The sequence below is a fragment of the Lathamus discolor genome, chromosome 1 (genome assembly GCF_037157495.1).
Source record: "Lathamus discolor isolate bLatDis1 chromosome 1, bLatDis1.hap1, whole genome shotgun sequence".
Taxonomy (NCBI): domain Eukaryota; kingdom Metazoa; phylum Chordata; class Aves; order Psittaciformes; family Psittacidae; genus Lathamus; species Lathamus discolor.
Window position 1 is genome coordinate 110,064,088 of NC_088884.1, and position 24,283 is coordinate 110,088,370.

Genomic DNA, 24,283 nt, shown 5'->3' on the forward strand with positions numbered 1-24,283 from the left:
GTGAAACAGTTAATGCCAAGAAAGAGCATCTAGGGCCTGATCCTGCAATATGCAGATAGGGAGTGTTGCTACTGCCTTAACTGATCCAGAACTGGACAAAGACAAGGGGCCATCAACAAAACTTCTGTGATTAAACAGAAAATCCTCTGCTTTCATCAGCCCTTGTGAGGAAGTTCTGCCCACATGGTAATAGGAAGCACAGGCCCAAAGAGCCACTGCATAAGTTACACAGTTTTAGGCAGCAGTAACAGTGCCGGCTATAAGAAAATGTCACTCTATGCGTAATAGTCTCACATTCTGCAAGAGTTATGCACAGTGTGCACAAATATTTTTACAAGTACTAGGATTTGGTTTGTGGATTGGTGACCTTAACACTAAACTGTCAAATAGCTTCAGGTAAGTTCTATCAAACAGCTCAAAGGCTTTAGAACATACTTCACTGCATTTTAAATTAGAGATGTTTTTAGTATCTATTTTATTTTATTCCTCTCAATGATTATCCGGTTGAATAAATGGCATATGATCACACACCACAGCTGTGGTGGTGTTTTTTCTGTAATTCACCATACTTTGCTTCCAATGACATTTTTACATTTTCCTTGACTTTTCTTCCAGTCTTGTAAAACCCCACATCAGCCTGACTTTGTCACGTAAAGCCACTTACAACCACCAACAGTTAAAGTAATGGTACAAATTGTTTCTCTTAACCCCCCCAACAAAGCTTGCTTATTTAGGAAAGCATTTAAGTATATTCCTAAGCAGGTATTATTTTGCTGAATCAGAGTCTTTGTAAACTAATCATAGGGAAAAGCTGCATGCTCGATGGCTGTAGGAAGAGCTCCCCCTTTTGTCTGACTTAACTTCTGTAAAGAACTTTCCTCATCTACTTCTCCAGTTAACTACAAATAACATTAAATGCTGACGCTGAAAAGAGAAAAAACAGTAGCATATTTACCACGATTCTTTCTGGTGTGCCTGTGGATCTGGAAGTTCCTCAGAAGTTTCTTTCCATTTCCTATCCTTCCTTACAATTAGCTTTGTCCTGAAGCCAAATACTACTATGTTCTGAGGGATTCCACAGGTCTTAAAGAGAGCTTTCATTACAAAAGTTGAAACTATTTCCACACGCTTCCACCTTAGTTCACCTGTGAAGCATCTGGAATTTAAATATAAAATAAAAAAAAATATATAACATTATAAAAAACCAAATAAAAATCCCAAAAGTAAACAGGATGTTTAGCAAGCAATTTCATTTTGGTCTGACTTTTCAACAAATCATGTTTAATGATTTTCATGTTTAATAGGTTTAATTTCATTTTGCCCTCTTTTACAACCCTGACTTGCACATTTGATGATGTTACCTGAAACTGTCATGTATAAAGCTCACTGGATCCACTTCCTTCACACTGAACATCATCATTATAATAATATCAAAATGTTAACACTTCAAGTGCATGTTCCCTACTGCATTTTTGTTGGCTTCTGAATGAGTGTGTTTCCCAAAAGGTCATGTTTCTCTAGCTGTATTAATACAAGTTCTCCCCCACACTGCACGGAAGGAGAGCAGCGTTTGCACTGAGGCAGCAGAGCAACCAAGTCCCGATGTGTCCGGCACTGATCCTGTTCTTCCGTCCACTCGGCCCCACGGACGCAATATCCCAATCAGCCATTCTGCCTTTCCTTCAAAACGCTACTGCAGACTCCTTCACATGTAGCAATGCCAAGTTCATCACTTCTAACAGTTATTAGGTAAAGGCTTTCCAAATAAACCCTCCCTGGGGTTTGTATTACCTGATAGCACGACTGCCTCCCCCGGCCCTGCTCAGCCGCACTGGCACCAGCGCCTCTCCCGCTGTGTACCCGGGCAGGTTTGGGAACGGTCCCCTGTGGCCCATGGGGCACCGTACCCTGCTCCTCTCGGAACAGCCCGCGTTGTAACCCAGTAGGTGCGCGGCCGCGGCTGCTGACTGATCCTGCCACCTGCAGGCGCGGTGACAGGCTCTGCCCGGCTCCCTGCTCCTCCCCTCGGAGCCATCGCTCACTTTCCGCCCTCCGACCAGCGCCAGCCGCTCTCCGACTGCCGGCAGTCCGTCTGGCCGTGAGGAAGCGCCCGGCCGCGCCGCTCCAGCCGCGCTCTCACACAGCGCTGCCCCCATCTCCCGCGGAGGCCCCGGGGGCGGAGGGGTCGCTCCCTCAACGCGGCGGCGGCAGGCCCCTCCCCGCCGGGCGGGCAGGGGCGGTGCCCGCGGGACGGTGGCGATGGCGGCGGCGGCGGGCCGGACCGAGCCGGGCCAGGCCGCCGTTGCGGGAGCGGGCAGGTGACGGAGAAGGCGGCGGCTTAGCGGGCGCCCGGCGCCTCGGGGCGCCGCTCAGACATGACCCGCACCGTGCTGCTGGTGCTGGCGACCTGCGCCTGGCTGGGCCCGCGGCCGGCGCGGTGCCAGGAGGCGCCGCCGCCGCAGACCCCCGACTGGCGGATGACGCTGAAGACCATCCGCAACGGCGTGCACAAGATCGACGTGTACCTCAACGCGGCGCTCGACCTCCTGGGCGGCGAGGACGGCCTCTGCCAGTACAAGTGCAGCGACGGTGAGGCGGGTGACGGGGAGGGACCCCGCCGGCCCGCGGCGACCCTTGCTCTGCCGGAGCCGGCTTGCTTCAGGCACACCGGCCCGGCCCGCGACGGCGGGCGGCTGGCTGCAGCGCTCCAGCCGGTGCTGCCGACGCTCCCGGGGAACCGGGGCGCAGCCGCAGAGGAAACCTCACTAACAAGTTCTTACACTTGTGTACATATATATATGTGTGTGTGTATACATATATGTGTGTGTATATATATATATATAAGTATATATATATAAATACACATATATCCCGCTTGGAGGCAGCTCCCTTGTCGGGTGTCAGGCGGGCGACTCTCTGAAAGGGCGTTTCTTGCAGGGTGTTCAGCGTGCCCCCAAACACAGGGTACTCATAGACCCTCTTGGTCTCTCTGGGCCGAATCGACTCAACCCCAGGTTACTGGGGTGGATGATTTGTCAAGTCAGGAAAGGAGTTCGGTGGCGGCACCCTGGCTCCGCAGGAGTGGCCCGGACACCGTGAGGTTTCCTCTCTGCACTAGAACATGCACTTTTCAGATACGCTTTTTCTTTGTTGCTTTCAGTTTGTTTCTAATACAGAAACAAGGGGAGGGGGTCATTGTTCCAGTTAACTCCGCAATCCTCCTTAACCTGGGATGCAGAATTCCCTGCCTTGGCGCACTAGTAAGCGTTCAGGGAGATGCGGCTTAAGCAGTCTGCACTGATTTAAATATTATTAATGTTAGAGTTGTAGAAATAAAGAGATGTTTCATTAGAGTTAATTTTAAAGGTTAAGGTAAAAAGAATAATCAGGCCACCACTGGTGACTGTGTAAAGCATAGAAGTTATCAATGAACATACTCTAAAGTACTCTTTAATGTAATGACGCATCAATTTCAGTAACTCAGGCTGTTTTTTTTAACTTGGGACCTAACAGTGACACTTACTGAGGTTTCTTGTCCCTGTGTTTTAAAAAATGCTTAGTATCCCTAAGTTGTAATTTGGTATGAATTGTTGATATTTAGGTTTAAGTTAAAAATATAACTGATACTGTCATAAGCCACACAAATGCCTGTGGTGAGTTTTAATAGCACTAAAATTCTGTGAAAAAAACCAATCTGTTTGAGGCATGATAAATTACCTTTTTCAGGATCAAAGCCCTTTCCTCGCTACGGATATAAACCGTCACCACCAAATGGGTGTGGATCCCCTCTATTTGGAGTTCAGGTGAGTATTTCCATTTGGGGCTTTTTTGTGTGTCTTCCATATATCAACTTTCCTCGATGTAGTTGGTCTTCTCCCTCTCCTATTCTAAGGATGAGACAGCATCCATGTACAATGTCCTTGTTTTATCAGCTCCACCACATGCTTTGGTAGTAACATATGGAAAAATTTAGTATTATAAATGAACACAACATAAACATTTTCACCATTGACATAAAATATGATAGGGATAAAATTGAATGTTGATGATTAATTTCTAATTTTTGAATGTATAGTTTATTGTTTTGTTCTCAGAATCTTGAAAGCATTGAATAGCCCAAGTTATAGCCTTGTGAGAGTGGAGGGTTTGGCTCTGACTCCTTCTGTCCTTACTGACACTAACCAGTTTTGCTTAGTGCTAGAAAGAAAATATGCATTAGCTTATGTACCGGATCTGGCTGGGATGGAGTTTCCTCATAGCAGGCTGCACGCTGCTGTGTTAGGGAATTTGGGCCAGAACGCTGTTAGTGTTGGCTATTGCTGCACAGTGATTGCACAGCTTTAGGGCTTTCTCTTTTGCTCCCACTCTGCCCCTCCACCACCCCAGAACCCAGGCTGGGGCTGGGCAAGAGAATGGGAGGGGACACAGCAGGGGCAGCTGACCCAAGCTGGCAATCACCATGACTACATGACTACATGACTACACAGAGTCACACTCAGCAACAGGAACTGGAGTAGTGGAAGAAAGGAGGGGTGATGGTAATGGTATGTGTGTTTGGCTTCCAAAGTGGCTGTTACTCACACTGGCTGGGCATCCACCTACTTGTGGGATGTGCTAATTTTGTGGCATTTTTCTTCCTCTTCCATTCATCTCTTAAACTGTCTTTATCTCAACCCCCAAGTTTTCTTGCTTTTGTTCTTCCTATTCTCTCCATTCCACGGAGGAGGATAGGAGGTGAGCAAGCAGCTCTGGGTGCTTGGCTGCTGATTGGAGCCAAACCACTGCAGCTTACTAGAGGTGAACAGCACAATGCAGAGATAAGTGAATGACAGCTGCATTGATTGCATTAGTTTGTAATTTATGACTGTTCCAGCCTATTTGTAGGCTGCGTCTTTCTTAACTGGAATATTAATGGAGTGGGGGGGGGGGGGATTTTCGTCACAGTTTGACATCGGTATCCCGTCGATGACAAAGTGCTGCAATCACCATGACAGATGCTACGATACTTGTGGCAATACAAAAAATGATTGTGATGAGCAGTTTCAGTCCTGCCTCTCCAAAATTTGCAGAAATGTGCAGAAAACGCTTGGAATCTCAGAGAGTGTCCAGGGTAAGTGTGAATAAGCCTCTTTCATTTCAAGTTTAACTAAGCTTAATTGGAAAAGAATCTTTGTGCAGTGCAGTAATGCCACGTTTTCATAAGCTGATGCTATTGCTGAAAGATGCCTTGTTCTGTCCCTCTTGTCATGCAGCCCAGACACTTGAGCAGTGACACAGCACAGGAAAATGACCAGGGCTAATGTTAACCTTAAGGGGAAAAAATAATGCTTCCCCTTTAGGAGTATGAATATGAGAATATAACTTGATTAAAATGCATATATAATTCTTACACTTACTGTAGTGTAGATGAATGTTCAATTTTCTGGTGGGTGATTTCTATATGTCTACTACGTGTGATTGCTAGTAAACTGTAGGGGAAAAAATGAATTGTTTCCTTTCATGAAATAAGATCCTAGAATAATATAGTAGAAGTAATTAATGCTATCCCTTAGTGAATATATTTTAGGTTTTTTTTAATAACAGGCCATATGGTACTCATTCTGGTTGCTGGCCTGCATCTGATGAATACATGACATAGCCACACTTTTTAACTTTGACAGTGTCACTTTTACAGTAAGTACTCCCATGGAGAGCAGAAAGTTTTTAGAACAGGCCTGTGTTTAAACTTCTCAAATTCATTTAACTGCAGTTAAGTCATGACGTTAGAGTTTAGTGTCACAGTTGGCAAATGCTCAGTTCTGTTGAGCTGCTGTTGAAGACAGCAGCCTCTGCATAAATTGGGATTCAAAAAGTGAGGAGGAAAAACAGCTCTTTCATCTTTTCAGGACAAGTGGTGTTTTTTAGGCTTTTCAATGATCAGAGGGCTGGAGAACCTATCCTATGAAGAGAAGCTGAGAGAGGTGTGCTTGTTCAGCCTGAAGAAGAGAAGGCTTTGGGGAGACCTTAGAGCAGCTTCTAGTACCTAAAGGGGGCCTACAAGAAATATGGAGAGGGACTTACTACAACATGTAGTGACAGGACAAGGAGGGAAATGGCTTCAAGCTGAAAGAGGGGAGATTTAGATTAGACATTAGGAAAAAATTCTTCCTTGTGAGGGTAGTGAGGCACTGGCACAGGTTGTCCAGAGAAGCTTTGGCTGCCCTATCCCTGGGGCCCCTGTTCAAGGCCAGATTGGAAGGGGCTTTGAGCAACCTGGTCTAGTGGAAGGTGTCCCTGCCCATGGCAGGGGGAGTGGAACTAGATGACTTGTAAAGTCCCTTCCAACTCAAACCATTCTATGATTCTATGTTTCTAACACTTATAACATTCCATATGCAATGACTTTTCTTGTTCATCTTGTTCGGCATATGAAGAATCTTTACTCGGAAATTATTCTGTATTGGTTCAGTCTTTCATTTGACAATTTATTTGCTAAGCCCAGAGAAGATTTCCTCTTTCTTAGCATCATGCTCTCTTTGCCAGAGTAATTTCTGTTAGTTTCCTGTTCTCTTCGAAGAGTGCTTTTAACTGAACTCTTCTTTGTTTGCAGCTTGTGAATCAACTGTTCAGCTGTTGTTTGATGCGGTTATACATTTAGGATGTAAACCATACCTGGATAGCCAGAGAGCTGCATGTATGTGTCGTTACGAGGATAAGACAGATCTCTGAAAGAAGGTACAGAGATTTCATGGTGTAGAATATATCAAAGACTTATCTGAAATGAAGCAAGTGTTTGGTTACAAAGTTTTATGCTTTTCAGACAGTAATATATTAGACACTGACATGAATATACTGGTTTGAAAGTCACTGTGATATTCTTCTAATGTAAAAACTGAAACAAGTCTTCTTTCTCTTCCCTTTATGCCAGAAGCTTGGAACTGTAATTAGTTTCCTTTGGTGTATGTCCACTCAGGGTATGGTATTTTAAAATACTACTTTAAAATTTTGAAGAAAACTCCACAATAGAGAAATCAGAGGCGCAGAAGAGTTGTATTGAATTCTCAGATGACTTTTAATATAGGTCAAATTTTAGGTTTGCTAGCAGTTGATGCACCTGATAGATCCTGCTTGTGGTACAGTTGCCTTCAGTTCTCTCTCATGGATTTTGTCTCGTGGATTTGTAACTAAAACAAACAAACAAACCCCCCAAGCCCTGAGCAAGGGTGTACATCTGCACAACGTATTTCTACCTGATTCTACATCAGCCTTACTTCTGCAGGACTTTTCTTATCAAGTATGTTGATCCTTTTAAGGCTTGACCACTGAAATGAACAGTTTGCAACCTAAGGATGTACTTTTAATTTGACAGAATGGTGGAATGTAGTCGTTATGTTATTTTAAAAATAAATCAAATGTTTATTTTTCAAATAGAACTTTTTTTTTTTGTTATGTATTATATGCATAGAAAAGATACATTGTTAAGTTGATTTATATTTGTCTTGTGGCACAGCTTGGTTACTGTATTGAGCTTTCATTTAGTCCTTTCTGATAAAACCTAAAAGTTCCACTGTTAGGGTCAGTATGCCCAATAAACCTTTTTATTTAAAATGTCCTCTGCGAGGCTGATGGATATTTGAGCCTGTATTTGTCATCTGTTGCCATGACCTCTGTGAGGCTGAGAAACATCTGAGCCTGTACTTTTGCCACCTCTTTGCTCTCTGACTTCTTCAGCTGAAATCACCTGATGTCTGAATTATTTTGGGTTTGTTCCCTGTACTGATCTTTCATTGCCTACCTCCAGTTGTCAGTCCTTAAGTTAACTTTTGCAGTAGGCCCTCTGTCATAAAATCCTGCTCCCCTGATTCTGCTTTAGAAATCCACAGGAGGACTGAAACTGAAAATACTGTGTCTGTGAGCAGGGAGTGGAAACCATGCTAAAAGCTTAAAACTTGCCAGACTCCTCAACTGTAACATGATTTCTCCTCTGGAAGTACTTTATATGTTTTTTCTGTATCAGTTGTTTGTGGGTTGTTTTGTTTTTCACTTGGGCTACTAGGCAGAAAATTAACTCTTACCACAGCTGAAACCAGGACAGCTTACTGTACATGACAGTGAATGTAAGTGCCTCATAGAATAAAGTTCCTGCTAAAGTCCTTTGGCTGCGCTTCATGGTTTCTTTTCCTATTTGTGCATATGAAGTAACACTATAGGACAAGTATTACTATAGAGTTTTACAAAACTGTGCTTGAAGAACCTGTGGTTTCTCTAAATTTTGCAGACTGTATTTTCTGCCATAGAGTTGAAAGAATTCTGAATTACCCTGGGATTCCATGGTTGGAATCCTAAAAGTCTGACAACACCAAAGCATGGAATGGTAATGACATTGCTTGTGTAATGTAAAAAAAGTACCACTGTGAGTCCAAAACACTGTAATTCAGTTAGAATTGGGTAAGAGCTTAAACTAGATGCTTAAACACAGAAAATCCTCACTGTTTTTGTTCTCTTCTGTGTTGACCTGTAATTATACCATGAAAGCCTTCCAGAGTTTCCTTCAAACCATTTGTGACACAGAAGCTGGATAGCACTTGAATAGTTATGCTTGCAAACCAGAAGAAGCATTTGACTTCTTCCACAAAATCTTAACTTTGCTTAAGCTTTTCCTGCAGCAGAAATCCGTGATTACAGTTACCTGCAAACTACACAAATTGCATTTTACAGGCCACAGCCCCAAAATGAAGACTAGCTGTCACCCCCAGGATTAATCATACCATTAACAACTTACATATTTATATGTAAGTGTAAAACAAATAATACTTGTCCTGATTTCAGCTGGGATAGAGTTAATCTTCTTCCTAGCACCTGGTACAGTGCTATGTTTTGGTTTCAGCCTGAGAACAATGCTGATAACACACAGATGTTTTAGTTGTGGCTATGCAGTGCTTAGCCTATGTCAAGGACTTTTCAGCTCCTCAGCACCCCTCCAACAAGTAGGCTGGGGGTGCACGAGAAACTGGGAGGGGGCACAACTGGCACAGTTGACTACAACTGGCCAAAGAGATATTCCATACGATATGGCATCCTGCTGTACAGTAAAACTGGGGGGGTTGCTGGGGAATGACAGCTGTCCTGTTGCTTGTGGACTGGCTGGGCATCAGTCTGCAGCTGGTGAGCAATTGCAGTGTGCAACACTCATTTTGCATGTTCTTTTATCATTATTATTTTACCTTTCTTTCCAGTCCTTTTAAACTGTCTTTATCTCAACCTGTGAGTTTACCTTTTTACGATTCTCTCCTCCCTTCCGCTGTGGAAGAGCAAGCGAATGGCTGTGTGTTATCAGCCTGCCCTATTAAACCACAACAATACTATATATAGCAGCTCTTGGCATGTGACTCAGTACTGCATGCTTTTATGTAATCTGTAATACTCTAAATATTGCAATGATTTTACTTTTTTTTTTTTCTTACAGGTTAAAGTCTTATTCCAGTTGCCCTCCTCAGGCTATTTTGCTTTTCTGGATGATACAGTGATAGAACAAGTAGGAATGGCTTCAAGCTGAAAGAGGGGAGATTTAGATTAGGTACTAGGAAGAAATTCTTCCCTGTGAGGACGGTGAGACACTGGCACAGGTTGCCCAGAGAAGCTGTGGCTGTCCCATCCCTGGCAGTGTTCAAGGCCAGGCTGGACGGGGCTTTGAGCAACCTGGTCTAGGGGAAGGTGTCCCTGCCCATGGCAGGGGGTTTGAACTGAATGATCTTTAAGGTCCTTTCTGATCCAAACCATTCTGTGATCTGAACAACAGCAGTGTGTCCACAATCAAACTTTCATCTTTGAACTGCATTTCTGATACATCCATAATATTTTTGTTCCAAAAATACCTACTTCCCACTTATGGCGAAGCTACTGCAACAATCTGAAAGTGTTTCAAACATGTACATGCACATATAACAAAAACTTCCATATATTAAAATCAACTGAAATGCACACCAGTCAAATGCTATCTTAGGCATTATACACTGTGATCACGTTCTGGTGACGCATCTGAACACTGTGGCTGATTGCATATGCTCTTCACCTCCAGCAAAACAAAGTGGAAAACATGTTTGATTGTCTTACTAGGATCTAAGCAAACTGTTGGACTGAGGAGCAGGGCTGAACAAGTTCAAGGTGCTGAACACAAAGCTGTTACAGAGTCCTAGATTCAGGTTTTACAGCTGCTACTTCACACTTGCTGCCAGTGGGCTTAGGGCAGCTCTAACATGAGCTGAGATCTGGGATTTGGAGTTTGCAAAACAATGAATCTGCTTGTTAAGAGTCTAAATGTTCCACATTTATTGTCTTCCAGTGGAAGACACTGGGCTGTTACAATGGTATCATGTTCTAACTACAGCGTACACAAAGACAGTTTAAACAATGGTTTTATCTTGATCTCGCTGCCTGTTGGCAGTCTGAAGACAAGTCCAAACAAAGGGAAAGCAAGCAAAGGTAATTAGAAATACCCGTGGCTCCTTCAACCAAAAAGGAGACGTCTTGTCTAAAAGGCTTAAGGCACGCAAGAAGCCTGTGGAAAAACAGACCAGAGTGGGTAAAAAATACCCACTCTATATCCACCTCTTTTCATGCTTGTTGCAGCAATCTCGAAGAGTGTATTCATACCCGCGTTTATCGTAGTGCCTACCTAGAAATAGGCCAGATAGGAAATTCAGACCCATTCATGGTACAAATATGCAAACTTTTTATACAGAAGGATGTTTTTGTCATTGGCTTTGGTTTAGAAACTGTTCGTTTTACTTACAACAGTAAGTGCCATACAATGAACAAGTTGGGAATATCAGCCTTTGTTACGGTATCTCAGCACTCTCTTCAGTACCTTGGGGCTCTCCTCGGAGTTCTGAGATGAAAGAGAACTGATGCAAGAGCAGCACAAAACTGAAAAATTACATACACCCAGACCTCTTCAGGGTTTACATGTGGGTGCATGTCCAAAAATGCATTTTGACTAACAGTAGTTTTACCACAAGAGAACAGTATGTGTCTTTAAGGGGACTTAAAGTTCTGAAAAATCTCCATTTGCCAAACACAGTAGCTTCTTACGATGTTTCAGGACAATGCCTATGGCAGTGCAGTCCATGAAACACGGCCACTGAAGTACGCATCACAGGAATACTGATAACGCGTGGCACACTTAGGAACTAATCGCAGACTCTAACACATCACTCCTCAGTTTTCCCGGCTGAGTTCCGACTGACAGCAGCTGGCCTCTCTCTAGCGTCTCCCGAGCAGGGACCTGAGCACCAACCCACCGGCGTTACGGATCCACCGTCAGGGCGCGGCGGTACCTCCGCAGCCCCGGGGCGGCCCGAAGACCCGCAGCGTGGCGCCTCCGCTGAGCGCTGCTGCCGCTGCTCCTGCACCGGCTTCCGGGACCCGCACGCCCCAGCCGCACTCGCTTCTATCCCGTTCTGATTCTTACACAGGGGACGACGGCCGGCGGAGGAAAAGGCAACAACCGCCCTCCCCCGTAGGCGGAACCTGGGCCGGACGGGGCAGGCGGGCCAGGCCCGGGAAGGCGCGGCCGCGGGGTGCTTTCGACCGCGGTCATGTCGGGCGCGGAGGGACGGTGGGCGACAGGTAGGGGGTCGGCGGGAAGAGCCGGGGCGGATAACGGCGGCCGCGGTCGGGGAGGGCAGGTCAGGGCAGGGGATAGCAGCGCCCGGTGTTACCGTGCGGGGCTACCGAAGGTCTCAGCGGTCTCGGGGCCGCCTCATGCCCTGGCCACAGGGGCTTCCAGGCGGTCGGTGCCCCTCACCCTCTGCAGGGGACAAGTGGGAGCGGGAGGCCCGTGCGAGGGGTTGTGAGGAGAGGGGCCCTTCCAACCCTCGTGTGACCCGAACCGGGCGGAGCTGCGGTGGCGCTGCCCGGAGGCCGCTGCGCACGCTCGCGGGGAGCGGGTCCTTTGTTTCCCTTCGGAGAGAGGGGGACGGTGCCGTGCGGGAAGGACGGCTGGCGGCGGCCGACGCGGAAGTAGGCTTGAGTGTGGAATCCAGCGCGCCCCGCCGGGGGCATATCCCGAGTGGCCTTTCCCTCCCGGCCCCCGGCACAGCGGCTCAGGGGAAGCGGGGTGGCTAGGTCAGCGCTGAGGAAAACAGCGGGCGTCGTAAACCCGGGGAGCGGCGGTGACCAGGGAGAACGCCGGTGGATTGAGAAGGACGGGAGAAGAGAGGAGCAGCAACACGGCGTGCGTTTGGACCCCAGGGTGCAGTCAGGGTTACAGATGTGGGGTTTGGTGCCATTTGGTTACCGGTATTTTCTAAATGCATGTCCTTTGGCCAAATGGTAGACCTCTTGAGATTGCAACCAGGGAAAGATGCTGTCAGATCCCAGTGCATACCTCATCTGTGATTGCTTTGAAACAAACTCGTCTTCACGAGACTGAAGACAAATGAATAGTCCCATTGAGAGCAATCAGTTCGTACAGCAAGCCTGTGTACGACACGCAGAAAGCTTTTTGTAAGTCGTAATGTCTTAAGTAGAATTTACTTGAATGAAACTGCAATATGACAGTGGCAGTGGAAAGTTAAAGACTGGGAGCTGACTAAACAGGATTAGAAGAACAGGAAAACTATCTTTCCTAGATTTATGTGGCCCAGGAATTCTGTTCTTCCTATATCTACATGACAGAATTTTCTGTCTAAAAGTTTGTTGACTAACATTTTTATGGTCTGTTGTCCCCTTAAGGCGAAAGCATCAGCCAGATCTCAGGTACGCAAGCAAAAGTACAGTGTAAATTTACACAAACAGATGCACTCTTAAAAGATCTCTGGCTTCCTATTATCAAGTCGCAGGCAGAGGTGGTGTTCCTGTGTTCTGTTTACGCTCATTTTCCAGCACCTGTATCATTAGTCTGACTTGCACATTACGTTTCAAGCAGGCTGAAATAGCCTTTTTTGTGCATTCGGGTTACTAGCGGTAATGGTAAGACTCAACGCCTAAAAGCATGATCCATATTTGCCAGGAATGTGTACATGTAAATACTAACACTTAGAAGCATGTGACTTTCTTTGAGCCACCCCTTACTCTTCCTGTGCTATCATGTTCAACATAAAAGATTCTAAGGCAGAGTTTATCTTTGTGCAAGTTTATTCTAATATCTTGATGAACTTTTCTCCTCTATCAATACATAGCTATGTTAGTTTGTTTTGCAAAAGGCTTTAATCAGATGTGATGAAAAGATGCGAAAAGATAGTACTGTGTATGTACCAAGCAGTTTGTAAAATATATGTATACGTGACCTATCTTCTCTTACAATTGCAGGCCATGCCCAGGTGGATAGCAGACCTACACTAACCACTACAGGTACAATACAGTATATAATAGCAAAATATTGTATAAAATAGTAACACATAACGTGGTATACAATATATATAAACATAATGTAGTAGGTAGTCTCCACCAGTAGGAAGAAGTGCTGTGATTCTGTAGCCCATTGAGAAGGTTAAGGAAAAGGAATAAATATTTTTGGCCCAGCCATCTGCAAGTCTTTAGTTTTGATGCTCCCAAGATGTGCATGTTCCTGGTTGTTCCCACAGTGTTACCTTTATGTGCTTTCTCTTACTTGAGATACTTATGTCAATCTAGTTTAGCAGAAGAAAAGGTATAAATCTTGCATCTTCTCAGTTGTCATGAGCTATACATACTGTTACACTACCTACTATGGCTCACATGCTGCATCCAACCTCAGAGAGTGATCAGCTTTGCATTAGCAGCATTACTGAGAGAAACATCAGTGTATTTTCAGATTATGTGAAATCATAAATACTGAGTTAGACACCCTGTTTAAATAAATACAGCCAGCTAGTTATACAAAATCACAATCTCCGAATATGTCTATATAGATACAGATACACAGATATAAAATATGCATGTCTTGACCACCTAAAATTCAGGACTTTAAGAAGAGCCTCCAAAAGCTAATGAAGCCGTTTAGCTGCATGCCTACTCACCTCATGTGTGAATGAGCTTTTAGTTCACATTAACAGCTACATTTTAAGGCTGGATGCACAAGTTCTAATTGTTTCTTTTCAATTAATGATTTAGTGGCTAAATCTTTTTTTTGATCTCTCTAACAGATGGAAATCAGAACATCACAGAAGTAGATGCGCTTGATGTAAGGTAAAGTTCTGATGGCAGTGACAGGGAGATTGCCCATGGCACTGAGGTCAGTGCAGGGTTTTCTGATTTTTGTTAAGAACATGGCTGAATTACTCAGCTCATCTCCACCCACTTGTAGAACACATTTCTAGTTTTAGCTATGCCAGATGTAGAACCAGCCTTGTTATGAAGGCATGCAGGAGGGATTCCTAGGAGTGGGCTCCTTTTATGTTAGGTAATGTGCAGAGACTGTGGCAAAACTACCAGCATAATCCAAGAAACAATTGGGCAGACTAAGTGATAGAGTGTAGCACATGAATATGTTCCTCTAGAAGGAGGGTAAAGGGACCACAGGATAGTGATTACATGAATTTTTCTTCTCCACCTTTTGACATCATATAGCCCTGGAAAAGTTAACTACGTGCCCAATAACTTCCTTTGCTTCAGCTGCTCAGTGAATACAGCTGAGCAGAGGAAGAGCTATTTAGGGAAAGACATCCTGTAATGGTCATTCACAGGATCCAGGAACTGGTCTGCCCAAAATCCCTACCAGCCCTACCTCTGGCTGTATCCTAAGGAAGATAAATTGCCAAAATCCAGATAAACTTAGGTATTGGTAGAGGTGAAATACCATTCATAATTACATGGCTAATGTTGAGAATCTTTGCATTTCATCATGGTAAATACTCTAATTGCGGAGAGTGTGAGAAAGCACCCCACATAACTTTTCTTATTGGTTATCCAGCCAATGTTGTAGAAACATTGACGCTAGAGTCATCCAGATGCTAAGAGTCATCCAGAATTCCAGTTCCCTGTTTGAATTCTCAGATGTTACAAAAAGATGTTTTATGAACAGATTGCTGATAATAAAGTGGAGAAGCAGAAATAGTTTAAGGATAACTTTGGTCATTTTATAATGAAACAAAAGCATTTGGCTGATGAAACTGCACTCTACTGTCTGCAGGCAAATATTCTAAGCAACCTGCTTAACTTTTGAGATCAGACGAAATAGGCCATTCTCAGGGTGGTATGGCTAAAACACACTGTATGTGTGCCAACATGCTAATCCCCATCACAATCAGCAGGCAGGTCTCAAGGGTATTCAAAGGCTATCCAAAACCTTCAGAACTCTCTAATGCTTCTGTAAATAGCCTGGTGGGGGAGCGGGGGGTGTAAGGGAATGACTCCTTCATAGGTTGACCACCCAAGGAGAAAAAAAACTGCACCAAACTGACCATTCCATAGCAGGAAAAAAAAACCCAACCCAGTTACATGCCAAAACTAACAGCTGTCACTAGAGCCAGTCCTAGGGCAGCATGACCTAGACTGTCATTCTGTGTACCTCTAACACTGGCCTTGTCTATTGCCAGAGCGTTGTAGTTTCTGTTTTCTGCATCAATACCTCTGTGTCTACAAAAGCAGTAAGATTGTCTGCTTTGTCTCTCAAAATACAGCTATGCCAACATTTGGAAACAACCTTCTGGGTCCAAGTGCACAGTCCATAGGTGTGCTATCACAGATTTCTATGTTGTGTTTTGCTCATAAAGCAGTAAAATTGCTCAATGCAACTCCAAACATCACACTAGTTGCCACGATAAAGTCCTTTTCCTAGAAGCTGGGTAGGTCATTTGTTCTGTCCTTCAGAACAACACTGTCCTTCATCTTCAGGATTTTGACAGCTGGTTGCTAAAAACTTGGATGAATAGCTTTGATTTCATTTTCTTTTATTTCTTCTCCCTTTGCAAGATACACCGGGCATACCACCTCATCACTTGTTTATTGCTTATGATGCAGCCCTTGGTTTAGTTAGAAGAACTTGAAGTAGCTACAATTCCAACTAAGCATATAAGCACTATCCAGTTATGTTAAAATAATACTTAGCTGTAACATGGAGAATTGATGCCAAGTCTAAAGTGCACTGTTATGTGCCCTATAGTGTTCCTAATGAGACAGCCTTCTGACAAGAGAAAATACAAATACATTGTAGAGAAACTGTTCAGCTACCTGATGGAGTCTAGTACGCAGTCAACACTTCTTTTTACTGAATTGCTGAACAAACCCAAGATTTTCAAAAATACCTAGCAATTTAGGCTTTTCCTAAAATATTGCACATTTTGAGGTCTTGTCTTCTAAAAATGGATCCTCCAAGTCTTTAGTCAACAGAAAAAAAACTCAGCTAGCAGCAATACAGGAAGGGAATTCAATTAGCCATTAACTCATTAATCAAGAATGTTTTCGACCTCTGGCAACAGGCAAACCCTTGATCCTGCAGTGAAATACAAAATGAACCACCAAAGAAGAGGAATTGCATTAATCTTCAATCATGAGCACTTTTTTTGGCATTTAAAGCTGACAGACAGACGTGGCACTCTCGCAGACAGAAACAATTTAAAACACAGGTAAGAAACTCAGTTTCTCTACTAAAGCTTAAAAAGCTAAGCTTCAGAATTCATGCTCATAAAAGCAGTTACCCACATCTTACATATAAGTATAGAACAAAAGATCTGGCAGACAGAAGCACCTATGCAACCTTGGCAAAGAAAGCTGTAATAAGAAAGCTTCAAGGCACATTGCTTTAAGTCACAGAAACTGCTGGCAGAAGTCCTGTGATTTCAGTGAGTCCAGAGCTCTCTGAGGACAAACTCTCTGAAATAACTTTAGGTGCCACACCTGCACTTGACACCAGTTTGAGTCCAACTTTATTAGCTGTTCTCATAAATAATGCATAAATGGGAATATTCATTCTCCTGCAGGGAAAGCAGCTGAGCTCATAGGAACCAACATATAATCTGAGCAAAGTTTTTACTAATACTCATGTGTTTTAACGATAGTTTGACAGACCTTGGGTTTGAAGTCAGACATTTTGATGATCTGAAAGCAGAAGATGTGCTGCAGAAAATATCTGAAGGTAGGAGGCTATGTATTTCTTATGTCTAACAGTTTGTAGCAGAATTTCCAGATATCATTTCTTCCATTCTCCCCATTCATCCAACTTAAAATAATTTTTGTGCAGAAGGAAGTTTTTTAACATTAGAAGGATTTAAGCGTTAGGCCTCAGATTATTTTATTGCAGGGTAAGTGAAGCTTCTGTGGAGAGAACTAATGAAGTTGCCAAGAGCTGAAAGAAAGTGACTGCGTAACATTATTCTTCCCACTTTTAGTGGCCCTTGCCTTCAGCCATGTTAAATCATTGCACCTCCAAAATCTTTGCAGTATTACACTATCTGAAAATAGGGTTTTATTTGAAACAGGACTAGTCAGAGATTGAATGATATTATGCAAATGTATGATGTTTTTTAAGCCTAAAGATCACTTTTTAGTCGTCTAAACAGCACTTGACTATTTCAGCCTCCAAAGATGACCACAGTAATGCTGACTGTTTTGTTTGTGTGTTCCTGAGTCATGGCGAGAATGATCATGTTTATGCATACGATACCTACATCAAAATTGAGTCAATCACTGACATGTTCAGAGGAGACAAGTGCCAGAGTCTGGTGGGAAAACCAAAGATATTTATCATTCAGGTAAGATGTTTGTTTCTGCATTCGGTGAAGTTAATTCTGACCTACGTCTTCTTGTAAAACAGGAGTTGGTTTTCCTAACACACTCCTTCTACAAGGGAAAGTTTTTGCATCTTTAGGAAAAAAGTTACGGAAAATTGTTCCTTAAAGAATTTAAGACAAGGATTCTTCTCTTAAAAAACAAAAAACAACAAAAAAAAAAAAATCCAACAAACCAACCCTTATGTATATGAGTGTTATTCTTATGATTCTAGCTGTATTTAATAAGCAACCCAGACTAAGCCCTTGTCAAATTGATTGTGAGTGTATATTTTTGTTTCAGGGTTTGGTTGGTTGGTTTTTTAGTTGGTTGGGTTTTCTTCTCTGTTTTTTTCTTTTGTTTCTTTTTTGTCCACGACCAGTACTTGGCATCTCTGTAGAATTCAAACGATCAATTTAAGGCTTTATAGTCTCAGAAATACGGTTTGTGCTAAGTGGTCAAATAAAGCCCATATGTAACTCCCTGTTTCACTCCTCTGTTCACAGAATAATGCAAGTTGGAAGGGACCTTCAGGGTCTCTGCTCCAGCCTCCTGTTCAAAGCAAGAGTCAGTTATGGGGTCAAACCAGGTTACCCAGGGCTTTATCTTGTCTTTATTCAGATTACAATTAGCAAATTCATGGGAGAACCTGGCCCTCAGCAGATTGTAGCTGTAGTACTTTATTCAGCACTGCCTTGCCAGCATGTCTGAGGGAGCTGATTGTTCTACTCTACTCAGTACTGGTGAGCTGCATTTGAAGTACCGTGTCCAGTTCTGGGTTCCCCAGTACAACACAAATACAGACTTCCTGAAGTGAGTCCTGCAAAGGGCCACAACAATAACTGAGGGACTGGAGCATCTCTCATATGAGGAAAGGCTGAGAGAGCTGGAGCTGTTCAGCTTGGAGATGGCTGCTCAGGGGAAATCTTATCAATGTTATAAACAGCTGGGGGAAGTCAATAAAGAAGAGGCACAAATCAGAACACACAAAATTCCATCTAAACACAAGAAAACACTTTTTTACTCTGAGGGTGGTAAACACCCTCAGAGTAAGAGAAGAAAGTCACTCAGCTGCAGAGTCTCCCTCTGTGAAGATACCTGAAAGCTGACTGAACACAGTCCTGGACAACTTACTCTAGCTTAAGCCTGGGTTGTTGGACAAGGTGATTTCAAGAGGATCACGAGATCCCTTCCAATCTCAGTGATTCTGTGATCATCTCAGCTTTTTCTGGCTTCATCACGGGTGTTTTGACAGGGAAGCAAATGGGTCTTTATGAATTCAGACTCATGGTAATGTGGAAACAATCTAACAAGAGAAGTCCCCTCTGGTTAGCATCAGAAATACCATGTTAACATAGGTGAGCTTGGAAGAGGTGAAAGCATAACGATACTTCTAATCAACAGGCATGTCGAGGTGATAAACATGATGATCCGGTTATTGTTCAGGATTCACTAGACGGTAGTGATAAATCCATTGTCAATGAGACTGAAGTGGATGCAGCTGGTATCTATACCCTGCCTGCTGGTGCAGACTTTATCATGTGCTACTCTGTGGCACAAGGTAAGTTCTAGTATTTTACGTTCAGTGTCTGATACTTCAGCATAACAAGCTTTAACATTTACTCATTTTGCAGTCAAAATAATGAGTACAGTTGCAAGTTGTGTTTTACATGTCTGGTAAGTGACATCTTGTCTGGGAAAGAGCCTCACATATTAAGGAAAAGTGAAAATAAACTATCAAGGTTGCAGTTAATTTGCTAAGAAGAAACATTCTCATTAATCTGACAGCTGCTGAGCTGTCTGCTGGCAGCAAGCATTCCGTTCTTTTCTAGGACTGTAGGATTCTGGTGGCTTACAAATTTCACTGCACTTACATGGCTGTCCTCTCTGTTCCTCTATGTATCTTGCCCTCAGTCCCATCTGCTTTCTTGTAATGTGCAGATGCAATCCTGTAAGCTGTCAGCCCCTGAACCACGCTCATCTTGGCTAAGCACTGGAAGTGATCTCAAAGCCATTTCTGATCTACAATTTCCACTGAAATTACATAATTGTCAAAGTAAGATTTACACCCATTAGTAATCCCTTATGGATGCAGCTAGCAAGCAGTAATTCTCCATTTTTCAAATGGCATCACCATTTACATTTGGATATATTTTTATGTTTGTTCCACTTCTACAACAGGTTACTTTTCTCATCGTGAAACTGTAAATGGCTCCTGGTACATTCAAGATTTGTGCGAGGCACTTAGGAAGCATGGCTCTTCCTTGGAGTTCACAGAACTTCTTACTCTTGTTAACAGGAAAGTATCTTATCGCAAAGTGGATATGTGCAGAGACATTAATGCTATAGGAAAAAAACAGATTCCTTGTTTTGCCTCAATGTTAACTAAAAAATTGTATTTTCATCCAAAATCTAAGTAAAATATTACTGAATAATGACAACCACTAATTAGTAGTCACTGCAGAGGTGAAAGACACACCATCTTAGTTCAGGAGACTAATATTCTACAAGATTGTTTGCAAAAATACTGGGATCAAACGTTATAGTTTGTATACATAATAGTCTCCAAAATCTTAAAGCAATTTTAAAGCTAGTTTTACAGCTGTGTTCATCTCAGGGAATTTGGGAAAAGTTGACTGGCGCAAAACTATCAGGTGCTCAGATTTTATGGGAACTGGTACTCTAGATTACTTTTTTCCTTAAAAAGTTTTTTGGTGTCTAACTATGGCACATTTTAATATTTGCAAAACATTTCAAATGTTGCATTAGGTTAACTTGCTCCAAGAGCACAGTTGACAGGGAATATGTAGGGCATCTTTTGAAATTTGTGGACAGCAGTATCCACCTTCCAATTTCTGTGCGTTTATTGAGCTTTTTAGATGTTTTTTTTTCTCTCAGCACTAAAGAGGAGCTCAATTACTTGAGTACACCTGTAGCACTAATATAGATAGAAGACTGCTTTTTGCTTGCAACATCATTTATGTCTGGGGCACAACTACAGCTTGCTGGTGCTTTGTATCCTCAGGAGAAAAGCAAGCAGTAGTTAAGTGAGACCATGCACCACTTGCTTAGTGTGACTTTGGGTAAGCTCACCTTGCACATATCTCTAAAGCTGAAGCACATCATTTCAAGATTCCAGGCTTACTTACAACTTCTGGTCATCTCTAGGCAGCTCTGTAAAATACTATATAGGCGAGCCTTCATACTAAAGACCTTGGTGCTGGATCAGCCTTTTCCTCCTCTTGGCCTCAGAGGAGATCAGCCATACTGTCACTGTGTACATAAAAGTGATGGTGCATTTGTCACTATAGGACATTTCAGCATAGGATTGGTACTACTGCAGCATCAGCAGTAGCTCAATGATACTGACTGGAAGCAAATATTTCTTTTATTATTTTTTACATTATTGGTACATATGCTTAACTCTGGGGAACAGTGGAGAACTCGAGAAAAGTGTCTTAATCCACTTTCCTGGGTATGAAGTAATTGATTTAATGGCTCTGCTTCAGTTAAATCTTTCCATATACCATGTCCTGGCTCACAGATGTTAAGTCTTCCTATAGCTATTTTTAAGCTTTGTATAAATCATGTATGTCTGATTTTTTTAATAAATTCTTTCAATAAAATACAACCGTGAAACAAATTATTTTATAGTAAAGGAGTTTGCTCTTATTTTTCCAGCAGTATTTACTAAAAAAAGCTTACTTGTGATGCACACCTAACCTCACCAGTGGTGTTACACCAGCAAGAGTCAATGCTCAGACCTGGGAAGAGGAAACAGTAATTTCAGGGAAAAAATCCTTAATGCAGAAGTTAATTATTCTATGAGCTACTGCTGTGCCATAGTAAATGGTACTAATAAAACACCCCTGTCATTTTACTAACAGGCAGAATGCCTCCATTTTAGTACGGAGATTTGACAAATATCTTGAAGAAATTCAACAGCTTCTTCACAGGGTTTAAAAACCAAAAAACTCCAAAACCAACCAACCAAACAAAACCAATAAACCATCAAGCAACCACATAATTTTTATACATATTTATTGCAACTTTCAAAACTGTAGTGGTCAAAAATGTCCAGTTCCTATAGAGCAACTAAGTGTTTGTATCAGCTTTGAAAGAGCAATTCTAATATATACAAAACCAAAGTCAGTCCTTATCCTTGATTTCCTGGACTGGGAGCCTCAGTTGCAGAGTCTGGCGCAGGCGCCTGAGCGATTCTTCTGCCTGCCAGTGCAAGAAAGAGTGAGAGTTCATCCTTCTGCAGCCCCCCATATTCTCTTTCACACATCCCATATCTTTCTCAGAAGGCATTGGTCTTGCACAAGAAAACAAACTATTCAAATGGAGGGCACTGAACATTAACAGACCTGCTCAGGTCATTCAGCCAGTCTCCAGAGAGAAGTATCTGCCTTGCCCATCCAACCATTCACCCACACCCCAAAGTATTATTTTCCTGAAATTAAAGTCACAAAATTCATACTCTCAGGCTACTGAAAAAGTATCAAACTCTAGCCTTATGTCAAATGTGGCTCTTGAAATGATACTTGAACTGAAATTATAGGTAGTTTCAATTTTCTTCTATGAGACATTGAGCAAAATGCTGGTGAGATGGGATGGGGCTGGGGGGGGGGAAGAAATGAGGAGAGAGAGATCTGCTACACTTTTTCCTGAAGACCACAAAAAGTTTCTCATTTTTCATCCCATTGTCTGTATTCTATAAATCTAAGCTTTTACTTTAGGAATAGGATTAAGATGTTAGATCCTGAACTCTGCAAAACATTCATTCTCCTTCCACAGAAGGGAGGAGGATTGTGTTACCACAGCAGTGCAGCAAACGTACTGTCTCCAAAGGCAATACAGCTTTCTACTGAAATGGCAAAAAATGCAACACTGTAGAATATGCAAAAAATTGGGTGTGCAGGGCTGTTAAACTGACTTACTTGTTTTGAATTAAATTCATGAAGGTCTCCCTTTTTGATGACTTACTTACTGAAGTAGTTTATATGTCAGTAGCAAACACTGTATGGTCATTTAAACAACTGAAACTGGGTGACAAGTAATACACTGTTTTAAATGTAAGTAGCAAACCTTGAGGTCAATTTTCTATTAGCTTAGAGTTTACTGAAAAATTCTTAAGCAAGCCAGAGGCTACCTCATTATTTAAGGACTGTATTTAAATACCTCTGCTATGTTTTCTTTGAGCTGGTTGTATCGTTCCACGTTAAAATGCTGCTTTTTGCATTTCCGATAGAAGTAGTGGAGGAACTGCCTGTCTCTTGCATCAGAGTAAATGTAGTCCTGGTGAAGAAAGCAGGGCACATATATGGGGTTAGCAAGAAAACTGGGTAGAAGTCCATTTCAGGAAGATTTATTAGCTCAACATGCACACGTTCTGTTAAGAAACTATATATGAGGTTAGGTTCTATAGGTCGTAAGGGCCTTTTAGACATATGGTAGGAATCATTTCTTTCTCATCTACAGAAATTTTCAATTACAATAAGGATACAGCATGATCTTTGTGACTGGAGCCACTGACTAAGTCAACTTGGACACTGCTTCCAAGGAGTCAGAGAAAGTTCAGCTACTATTTCTCAAAGACTCATTTGAAAGTCTCAAGCAATGGTGTCAGCAGCTGTTCAAAAGAGCCAAGTAGTAATCTCTGTACCTACTCATATACAAAAAGCAGGAACACTTTACCCTCTCCTAAAAATCAGTGAGGAGGAGTAAAACTTGCATTCAGAGCCAGTTCTTCATAAAAACAGACATGTCTCCCCTTTTCACTAAAGGAGCCTAATGTCTTACGAGGTCTATAGATCCATTGGTATTATGGAAGGAAGTGCTGGCTCCTCTGCCACATACCTCCATAACAAAAAGACTTTCACATCCCACAAGTTCAACATCAAGATGTCCACTCTGGGAGTAAAGTACAGAGCTAAAACCGGCAAAAGAAACATTTCTCAAAGTCTTACAGTCTGTATTATGTAACTCAATTAAGATCTGGTCTTTATGTTGGTCAGCAAACGTTTTTTCTTCTAAACAATGCCTGTTCCCTGCTCCATTTCAGCTGTCTCAGGTTTACCTCCATTCATCAATGGAGGTAAATCTATTTTCCAATGTCAAGGAAAGCAGTCAGATTATGAAGAGCAAAGCAATAACATTTTTTCAGGCACTGAACTGGGTATATTTCAGTAATGCAGCTGCCGAAGTTCCAAAGGGTTTAGTACTCTGCATCATTTATACATAAACTCCACCAAATAAAAGCTGCTGTTCAGAGATTTGCTTCTGTAAGGCAGCATTCCTAAAACTGGCACAGCAGTACTATTTGCTCTCCAGTTTTAGCAATGAACAATGTGCTGTTTACTACTTAAAGTGATCTACAAAATATTAAAAAGGAACACTAATAAGACTTATTAAATAAGTGGCTGGTATGGAAGTTCACGTGTAACAGTTAACCTGGCATGCTTTCGTACAATGTAATGTTCATATCCAGCCCAATTAGGGATCAACCAGGTCTGATGGCAAGGCTACTTACTGAACTGTGTTTTCATCAGAGCCCAAATATTGTGATTTTCAGAGTCCATTTTCCTCCTTTACAATACTCCAGACATTCACA

At 42.5% G+C, this 24,283-nt stretch overlaps 3 protein-coding genes across 7 annotated transcripts in view; 2 read left to right on the forward strand and 1 right to left on the reverse strand.

Moving 5' to 3' along the window:
* Positions 1 to 2,094: 2,094 nt before the first annotated feature.
* Positions 2,095 to 9,965, forward strand: PLA2G12A (phospholipase A2 group XIIA). 2 transcript variants are annotated; one of them, XM_065690293.1, is made up of 5 exons: positions 2,095 to 2,589; positions 3,727 to 3,803; positions 4,945 to 5,110; positions 6,590 to 6,714; positions 9,446 to 9,965. In XM_065690293.1, the coding sequence occupies exons 1-4, from the start codon at positions 2,376 to 2,378 to the stop codon at positions 6,706 to 6,708; spliced, it is 576 nt and encodes a 191-aa protein (XP_065546365.1). In that variant the 5' UTR covers positions 2,095 to 2,375; the 3' UTR covers positions 6,709 to 6,714; positions 9,446 to 9,965. The 2 variants fall into 2 exon arrangements, with proteins under 2 accessions (XP_065546365.1, XP_065546356.1); XM_065690284.1 differs by lacking the exon at positions 9,446 to 9,965 and having other exon boundaries at positions 2,096 to 2,589; positions 6,590 to 8,132.
* Positions 9,966 to 11,455: 1,490 nt separating this feature from the next.
* CASP6 (caspase 6) lies at positions 11,456 to 21,313 on the forward strand. Of its 4 annotated transcripts, XR_010615065.1 has the most exons (10): positions 11,456 to 11,607; positions 12,715 to 12,738; positions 13,291 to 13,332; positions 14,106 to 14,148; positions 16,380 to 16,526; positions 16,959 to 17,035; positions 17,476 to 17,651; positions 19,072 to 19,228; positions 19,609 to 19,723; positions 19,849 to 19,921. XR_010615065.1 is itself a non-coding variant. In XM_065690343.1 (9 exons), exons 1-9 carry the CDS (start codon positions 11,577 to 11,579, stop codon positions 20,085 to 20,087), a joined length of 936 nt encoding a protein of 311 aa, XP_065546415.1. In that variant the 5' UTR covers positions 11,462 to 11,576; the 3' UTR covers positions 20,088 to 21,313. The 4 variants fall into 4 exon arrangements, 3 of the variants coding, with proteins under 3 accessions (XP_065546415.1, XP_065546416.1, XP_065546422.1); XM_065690343.1 differs by lacking the exon at positions 19,609 to 19,723 and having other exon boundaries at positions 11,462 to 11,607; positions 19,849 to 21,313; XM_065690350.1 differs by lacking the exons at positions 11,456 to 11,607; positions 19,609 to 19,723 and adding an exon at positions 11,638 to 12,214 and having other exon boundaries at positions 19,849 to 21,313.
* Positions 21,314 to 21,691: 378 nt separating this feature from the next.
* Positions 21,692 to 24,283, reverse strand: part of MCUB (mitochondrial calcium uniporter dominant negative subunit beta) — a 57,820-nt gene continuing 55,228 nt past the window's right edge. The window contains exons 7-8 of the mRNA XM_065690332.1: positions 22,852 to 22,968; positions 21,692 to 21,894 (exon numbers count right to left, since the gene is read on the reverse strand). Of these exons, the coding sequence (XP_065546404.1) occupies positions 21,817 to 21,894; positions 22,852 to 22,968 (195 nt within the window). The 3' untranslated portion in view covers positions 21,692 to 21,816. The remainder of the gene's footprint in view (positions 21,895 to 22,851; positions 22,969 to 24,283) is intronic.

Bases quoted from the DNA above. Each gene is read 5' to 3' on its own strand.
- CASP6 (XM_065690343.1), top strand. From the start codon at position 11,577: ATGTCGGGCGCGGAGGGACGGTGGGCGACAG. The intron at 11,608-12,714 runs GTAGGGGGTCGG...TGTCCCCTTAAG, and splicing joins GGAGGGACGGTGGGCGACAG to GCGAAAGCATCAGCCAGATC. The intron at 16,527-16,958 runs GTAAGAAACTCA...TTTTAACGATAG, and splicing joins AGAAACAATTTAAAACACAG to TTTGACAGACCTTGGGTTTG.
- PLA2G12A (XM_065690293.1), top strand. From the start codon at position 2,376: ATGACCCGCACCGTGCTGCTGGTGCTGGCGACCTGCGCCTGGCTGGGC. The intron at 2,590-3,726 runs GTGAGGCGGGTG...TACCTTTTTCAG, and splicing joins CCAGTACAAGTGCAGCGACG to GATCAAAGCCCTTTCCTCGC. The intron at 5,111-6,589 runs GTAAGTGTGAAT...CTTTGTTTGCAG, and splicing joins AATCTCAGAGAGTGTCCAGG to CTTGTGAATCAACTGTTCAG.